This window comes from Phragmites australis, chromosome 17, assembly GCF_958298935.1.
Source record: "Phragmites australis chromosome 17, lpPhrAust1.1, whole genome shotgun sequence".
In the NCBI taxonomy this organism is placed as follows: Eukaryota; Viridiplantae; Streptophyta; class Magnoliopsida; order Poales; family Poaceae; genus Phragmites; species Phragmites australis.
The window spans coordinates 20,795,907-20,804,423 of record NC_084937.1 but is presented as its reverse complement, the minus strand read 5'-3'; the positions used below and the strand labels follow the sequence as shown (position 1 = coordinate 20,804,423).

The 8,517-nt window shown below is 41.9% G+C and overlaps 1 protein-coding gene across 1 annotated transcript; it reads left to right on the top strand.

Moving 5' to 3' along the window:
- Positions 1-216: 216 nt before the first annotated feature.
- LOC133897094 (uncharacterized) lies at positions 217-7,171 on the top strand. The gene is made up of 12 exons (XM_062337668.1): positions 217-412; positions 2,695-4,099; positions 4,298-4,305; positions 4,731-4,906; positions 5,023-5,083; positions 5,186-5,284; positions 5,369-5,463; positions 5,625-5,738; positions 5,880-5,947; positions 6,163-6,273; positions 6,415-6,649; positions 6,735-7,171. Exons 2-12 carry the CDS (start codon positions 2,784-2,786, stop codon positions 6,843-6,845), a joined length of 2,394 nt encoding a protein of 797 aa, XP_062193652.1. The 5' UTR covers positions 217-412; positions 2,695-2,783; the 3' UTR covers positions 6,846-7,171.
- The last annotated feature ends 1,346 nt before the right edge of the window (positions 7,172-8,517 follow it).

Sequence of the window (8,517 nt, the reverse complement as noted above, 5' to 3'; positions counted from 1 at the left end):
AACCCATTCGACGATCCAGGTTAGAGAAAGCATGGGCTTACTTCAATGGGCCGTTTTATTTAGGCCCATACAAGAATTGAGTAGGACAGAAGTCAATGTTTTGAACCTGAGGAGGCCCATAGCCTATATGGCACTCAAAAGGGCTCCATCCTTGAGAACACGGCCTTTTCAGCTCGTCTCATCTCCTCTCAAAAAAAAAAAAAAAAAAACTCGTCTCATCTCATCGTTCGCCGTTTCAGGGGGGACGACGACGATGCTTCGAGCTCGGTGAACGGCCCGATTTGCGTTCCCGTCGCTTTCATTTCTTCTCTTTCGCTCGCCCCCTTCTCGTGCGAAGCGAAGGCTGGGGGCGATCGAGAGGGAGCCGCGCCGCCCTTCGCTGGACCCCTCGCCGGCGGCGTCCGGAAGCCAGGTACGGCCACCGCGCTCCTCCTCCACTCCCTCCATGTCAGTGTGACGTCACAAACCCCGGAGCCCTAGATCTCACTCTGTTGTGCGGCGGCAGAGGGGTTACGGCGGGTGCGGCGGCTGACGCGAGAAGAACCTATATCGTTCGTTGTGGTCTGTAGAATCCCTTGTTCACTGTGAGGTGACCCCTCAAATCCGAGTCTTTCGTTCTGGTATGGGTACCCAATCCATCAAGTTTATTGCGCTTGCGGATTCATCTGCTGCGGTGCGGCGGTGGATTAGCGATAGCAGTGTATTGTCCATTTTTTTTTGCTGTTCTGGCGCCGATTCGCTGAAAATTTTCCCTTGGGGTAGTTTCAGTACCAGCAGCCCAAGCAAGTGAAATTGAGTTGGGCGTAAAAAAAAAAATCGAAATGGATGATGGTTACTGCCACCAAGATTGCACTCTGCTTATGGAGCATCAGGATGTGTTTGTTTGTAGATGAAACCTTGCAAGTTTGGAGCTTTTCGCGTTTTCCCAGTAGAATACAACAACTTAGCCAATGTTGTAGGGGTAACCGCGCAGGGGTTTATGGTTGCGATGGTCTGCGATGTTGTGGCCTCTGGAGGTGTTGACCATTGCAGCGGCATGCGGTCCTTAGTTCCCGGAGCATATGTGATGGGCTGGTGGTAGCAGCATCCTGGCTTGTATGGTAGAAACCTGGTGCATTGGACAGCTAGGGCTTCTTTTTGGAAAGGAGGAACCTAAAAGGCTAAAACTCGCTGCTTGCTTTAGGCCTCCCGTTGGGATAATGGCATAGTGCCCTTTCAGAGAATGCTGGTATGAACCCCACACCAGGATAGGCCATACTGTTATGTGTTCCATTTCATTGATCAATCTGGAATGGTCAATGGAATGCAGGAGAAATGTTTCATGACTGGTTGGTTACTGGATTATTCAGTTCAGTAACCTCCAGTTACCCTGCAAATCGATCAAAAATTTCAATTCAAATTGAATTTTATCCATTTTTACCCATTTGGGCTCACATGTGAATTTGTTTTTTAGATACACCATCTGCATTATCATGTCTATGCCAATTATGTTTCAAAATCTGTTTCATCCCATAAATATTCACAAAAGTCTACTAAATATTCAATTTCTGTTTTAAAATTTTGAACCGCTACCGGTCTGAGATTAGTTTTTTTCACTGGCTGTAAGCATGCAACAGATTCAGAATGGTTACCCTCTTTTCATTTTTCCTATGTGCACATTTCCGGTGGTTGCGATGGATGTTGGCCCACTAAAAGACGACATATCCAACAGTTAAGTGTAGCAGAGATGCGTATGTTGCGATGGATTTGTAGCCATACAAGAAATGATTGGATCCAAAATAATGATATATGTGATAAGGTAGGGTAGCGCCAAGAAAAGCTTGTCTAACATCAGTTGAGATGGTTTGGACATATCCAACAGAGGCCTCCAGAGTCACCTGTGCATAGCAGGATACCGAGGTGTGCTAATAATGTGAGGAGAGGCAGGGGTCGACCAAACCTAACATGGGAGGAGACTGTAAAGAGAGACTTGAAGGAATGGAATATCCTCAAAGAAATATCCACGGATAAAAGCGCGTGGAAATTAGCAATCCACGTACCAGAACCATAACTTATGCATCAATCTCCTTGTACCGTAATTATTTTTTTACTATTATTAGTACCTTTATTATCATTATTGTTCTCACATCATCTTTTTAGTTGGATCTTGTGGGTTTCATCTCTAACCTACCCCATCTTGCTTGGGACAAAGGCTGTTGTTGTTGTTGCACATTTCCGGTGGTACAATGATTGTTATGTTTGTACAATTCCATGCTATGGACATTTTCTTGTGTGTATATTCCTGTGCTCTACATCCCCTGTAGATTGATGTTCTTTGAATTTGATCACTTGCTTGTTATGTCATTTTATTCCCTGGATTCTGATTGGTACAAGTAGTTTGCTCTAATACAGATATACACATGCGGAAGAGTTTTTCTTTGGTCTGTCAAGTTTCAATATGTGGGTTAGGGTCACTGATTGGGTTCTATAGTTTTAGACCCAAGCATTACTCCTACTAAATTAGAGAGAGGATCCTATCCTGAAGTCGAAGGACCATAAAAGTACATTTCCATTACATTAAATATTTCACTTCACTGCAAACTTATAGCAACTTGTTGAATCCAGATGTGTGCTTTTTTTTTTTCATTTGTCATCTACATTTTAAAGCAAAAGGTAAAGTAACTAATATGTCCTGAGCCAAGCTTTTTCTTGCAGTGCATTATTTCAAAGGCATCAAGCTCCTCTTTTTGTTTTGAGTTATTCTTGGCTCACGCTGAATAATTCATTTACATTGTGGAGGAAAAATGAGCGGTGCTCCAAAGAGGTTGCATGAGGAGGGTAGCCACTCTACACCTGCAAAACGGCCTTTAGACGATAGCAGCTTGCATTCGAGCCCTTCGGGCAAAGTTATTCAATCAGGCAGCAGTGACTACCATGGTTCTTTTGAACATGATGAAAGATTTGCCAAAGTTCAACGCATCGAGCCCCGTGATGATAAGACTAGGCCATCTCTAGCAACTCGGATGCCTGTTGGCTCCAGCAACTTTGTTGACCATACCATCTCATCTGACAGCAGATTAGAATCAAGACAAAATAAAGATGCACGGGACACTAAGGCAGATGATCGTGAGACAAAGGCTGATGCCCGGGATGTCTATAGTGGTTCAAGGATTGAATTTCAAGCTAATAAAATTGAGAGTGATGTAAAGATGGATAACAGAGCAGATGAACGTGAAATAAGAGCTGACAGGAGGAGTAATGCTGATTACAAAGGTGATACCAAATTTGACAAGGATAGTCATCCTACTGTTACATCACACTTAGGCTGGAAAGACAATAAAGAACATAGGGGTAAAAGGTATTTTGAACAGCCAACTGATAATATGGATTGGTGTTTCCCCCGGCCTGGTCTGCAAGGTACAGATGAAACTCCCAAAGTTCCAACTCCTGTGGAAGAACGCAACTCCAAGGATGCACATGAATCTACTGGTGACCACAAAACTGAACCTAAAAGTGAAGATAAGTTCAGAGACAAGGACATAAAAAAGAAAGATGAGAAACATAGGGACTTTGGTGCTAGAGAAAATGATAGAAATGATCGACGAATTGGCATGCAGGTTGGAGGTAGTAGTGTTGAGCGAAGAGAAATGCAAAGGGGAGATAGGGATGCGGAAAAGTGGGACAGGGAAAGAAAAGACAACCAAAAGGACAAGGAAGGCAATGATAGGGAGAAGGATTCTGCTAAGAAAGAGTCATCAGTAGTAACTGAAAAGGAGAACACAATACTGGAAAAAACTTCATCTGATGGAGCTGTTAAAATTACTGAGCATGAGAATACAGCAACAGATTCTAAGGCACTTAAGGATGATGTATGGAAAGCTCATGATGTGGATTCTAAGGACAAGAAAAGAGAGAAGGATGTGGATGCAGGAGACAGGCATGACCAAAGGAGCAAATATAATGATAAGGAATCAGATGACAATGGTGCCAAAGGAGATATGGAGAAAGATAAAGAAGTTTTTGGAAGTGTCCAATGCAGAAGGATGGTGCGACCAAGGGGAGGTAGTCAAGCATCACAGCGAGAACCTCGATTTCGCTCCAGAATGCGTGATGGTGAGGGGTAAGCTTAGCACTGCACCTTGCTGTGTTTCTCAGGTTTTTTTTTCAAATAACATGTAATGTAAATGCAATTGCACTGCATTAACCATTTCTGGAATAAGAATTAAAAATAGGAACGTGCTGTTTAATAGGTTAGAGTTTTATTGATGTGTGATGACTAGTCAGTGGTAAATCTCATGATCTTTGTTTTGTTTTGCAGGTCTCAAGGTTAGTCAAATATCTACATTCTTGACTGAATACAATGGATAGTGGTGCTTTCATCTTTGGATCTGGAATCATCAAAAGAGCAGCCTCTATAGTCAATATGTGTTCATTTTATATCTATATCTATATCTATTCATTCTATATCAAAAGATCAGCCTCTACATTTCCTCCACAGAAGACTTCAGTATTCGAACTTTCACTCCAATATATTGAAATTCCATTAAATTCGACATTGGGAGGAGGGCATTTATAATGCTGTCACAACTTTTTGTGCTTTCTCCTTCGGCTGGCTAATGCCAGCTGGTGAGAAAAATGGGTACACCGTAGAAATGATGACAATCCAGTTATTAAGTGCATCAAATGATTTAGGGATAGCTCTGTAAGCTCTCAGGTTTTGTTTTGTTACCTTAGTATTCTCTTCATTGCAGGTAAGTCAGAGGCTTCTGCCATTGTTTATAAAGCTGGGGAATGCATGCAAGAGCTGCTCAAATCATGGAAAGAGTTCGAAGCAACCCAGGATGGTACAAGTGCTGAGAGTCTACAAAATGGTCCTACGCTTGAAATTCGAATACCTGCGGAGTTTGTTACTTCCACTAATCGTCAAGTAAGTGTATTGACTTGGCAGGCTGCTCATCTAGTTGATAAAACTGTTGTATAATAAATGAAGCTAATTTCTTCATGTAGCTCCTTCCTTCATTTGTCAAAATCATTGTTGTGCAGGTAAAGGGTGCTCAGCTTTGGGGAACTGATATTTATACAAATGATTCAGATCTAGTTGCTGGTAATTTCCTCGTTATTGTTCCAAACTTCTAAATAATTCCATTTTTTAAATAAATATAAATAGTTCAGAAGTTTTCTAACTTCTAATGTATGTTCCTTTTAGTGCTAATGCATACTGGTTACTGCTCTCCTACATCATCACCTCCACCATCTGCCATCCAAGAATTACGTGCAACCGTTCAAGTTCTACTGCCGCAAGAGAGTAAGTATACAATCATTTTTTGTCAGTTAAGTCTGACTTGGTTGGGTCTAATGAATACTCATAAAATTTTGGTATGTATCCCAGGCTATACTTCAACTTTAAGGAACAATGTCCGTTCACGTGCTTGGGGTGCTGGGATTGGTTGTAGCTTTTGCATAGAACGCTGCTGCATTGTTAAGGTATTAAGACTGGAGACAGGGTAGAACAATACAATGCCTCCTTTTGTTGGTTTCTGTTGATGTGGCTACCTTGTGAGACCTTTTGCTGATAACTGTTTTGAAACCTTTTACTGATCACTATTTCATAGAATTTTGCTTAGCATCTTTTACATGCTTTGCAGAAAGGTGGCGGCACCATTGATCTTGAGCCTCGCCTTAGCCACACATCAGCTGTGGAGCCTACACTTGCTCCAGTGGCGGTTGAGCGCACAATGACGACAAGAGCAGCAGCTTCCGTAATTTTCTTTTAATCCTCGTTATTCTCTTTATGATTCTTATTTCAGTTGAATCAGTATACATTTTAGTTTACAGTTTATTCTTTAACCATCATTCCTTTTGCATTTTATACTAAAAATTTCCCAATACGGTTGATTCAGAACGCATTGCGTCAACAAAGATTTGTTCGGGAAGTCACAATACAGTACAATCTCTGCAATGAGCCATGGTACCTTTCTGACCTGCCTTTTGATACCTCAAAAGTTTTGTCATACCTGTATTCTCATTTGGTACGATATAGTATTTGTGTTTTCTTCTAGTTCTTACTTCAACATACTCATGTCTTTAGCTTGTAGAAGCTACCTTGTAGTTTTCCTGTTAAGTTTGTACTTTGTACCCAAGGTTGTGATGTCTGTTTAATTTTTGATATTTTTCTTCCTTCAGGTTAAAATATAGTATTAGCATTGTGGCAGACAAGGGACTTAAAAGGTCTCTTTACACTTCTGCAAGACTGAAAAAGGGCGAAGTCATATATTTGGAAACACACTTTAATAGGTATGAAGCATTTGCCACTCACTCTGTACTTTTGTGGACCTGGATCCTGATGATTTGTTCTGTGTTTTGGCCTCTCTTGAAGTTTTACTTTTACCTTCACGGAACTCACTGTTCTTTTGATTTTGGTACAAATTTCCACAGGTACGAGCTGTGCTTTAATGGAGAGAAGCCTCGTAGTAGTATTGGATCAAACTCCAATGCATCTGATGCAGAACCGGAAAAACACCAGAACAGTAGTCACCATTCACATAATGGGGACAGATGCTCTATGGAACATGCACTTCGTGATGTGTTCCGGTGGTCTCGATGTAAGAAGGCCATGCCTGAAAGTGCCATGTGCTCGATCGGTATCCCACTACCAGCGGAGCAACTTGAGGTATTTCTGCTTTCTTTGCGAAAGCTCATACTGTTTGCTAGACAGAGCACAATTTACATCGCCTTCTGTTACCTCGGCGATGCAGGTGTTGCAGGATAACTTAGAATGGGAGGATGTGCGGTGGTCGCAGACCAGTGTTTGGGTTGCCGGGAAGGAGTACCCCCTTGCCCGAGTGCATTTCCTCTCGTCGAACTAGCAGTAGCCGATGTCACAACCAACAAAGGAACCACTCTTTTTCCTGGACAAGGCAGGAGCTTCTGAACGTCGCGGTGTTTCTATTGTACAATGTATGATGCACCAATCCCATGTGTACAAAGAAAGCTCAGCTGTTGTAGGCTGTGTTGTGTGTAGTCTTTACGTCATCCATATTTGGTAGGAGGGTTTCTTGCTTCTGCCCATGTCTCAAAGGAGTCAAAGGTGTATTTGTTTGTTTTTTAGGTTAGTCTGATTAAATAATTGGTGCACTTTAACCTAAATTATCAATGGATATTTCTTCGTTGTAGCAATCCATAGGTTAAGATATACTACCATGTGCTTAAGCCTGTCTGTTTTTTGTGATATACTCCTGCACATCAGCTTGGCAGCAAGGAATGATCTGACGATGGCAGTGGGCCCACAGTGTGTGGCACAATACGAATATCTTGCACAGCGCATTAAAGAAAACATGACAGCGAATTTTTTTTCTGAAATAAAAACATGACAGTGAGTTTTTTTTTTGAAATAAAAACATGACAGCGAGTAGCAGTGAATACGGTCGTACATGTATCTGAAACTAATGGATTCCGTATATACAAACAGCTTACATCATGGAGCAGTGAATGTAATTGAGAGGCACCGTCCACATGCAAAGTTGGTTGCTGACAACTGAGCAGTGTTGTCTGTCTGTCTGACCACACACAAGAACAGCACAATAATGCGAACATGCAGGAGAAATTCAATTTCCAGGACGTAACACGCATTCGTTCGGAGTTGTGAACAGTGAGCCGTGCAGAAACTGCAGTAGCCTGTTACTTGTATTTGAAATTGTATCGGCACTCGTCCTGGCCATTTCTCAATTTTCTCAAGGTATTTCACAGGAACGACGCCATCGAAACTCTCTGTCAATATCACCTCGCCGTCTGAGCTTCATACCATTTGAGAAGCAAATTTAGTTATCACATAGTATTAGCCTCTAGCAAGAATACAAGAAATCGGGGCCGCCTATCCCTTAGTAAGAATACAAGCAGCATATGATACTACTGTACTTGCACTGCCTTGCTGACGTCCAAATGTCTCGAGATGTTAAAGATTGTGACGTGAAGCGAAAACCCAGGTGAAGTCCGTTCAACGATGCAGCTTAGAGAAAGCAAGCACGAAGCGCTGAGTCAGAGCAGCACGCTCAATGGGCCGAGTTCTATTTAACCGGGCCCGGTATGAATTGACGAACTTTTTTCTTGTTATGTTTCTTAAATCGAAAAACTATAAAAATGGGCTTCTATTTTGAAAAATCGCTCATCTAAACATATTCTACTGTTTAGATGTGCGATTTTTTTTAAAATAAACGCTTATTTTTATATTTTTTCGATTTAAGAGATATAAAAATAAAATAAAAAATTCTTGTTGATGACTCGGTACAAGCAGTACGACTTGGGGAGGCCCATATAGCCCAATATGACATCCAAAAGAGCGCTAATCCTTCAATGTGGCCTTTAAGCTCATGTCATCATGTGCTAAAAAAAAGATCATCTCATCATCGGTCATCACAGGGGAACGGAACGATGCTTTGATTGTCGAGCTTGGTGAACGGCAGTTTGCTCGGCCGGCCACTGATCTCCTCTCCTACCACGGCCCAAGAAAACATCAGCACGGCCAGGGAAGAGTAACCCGGC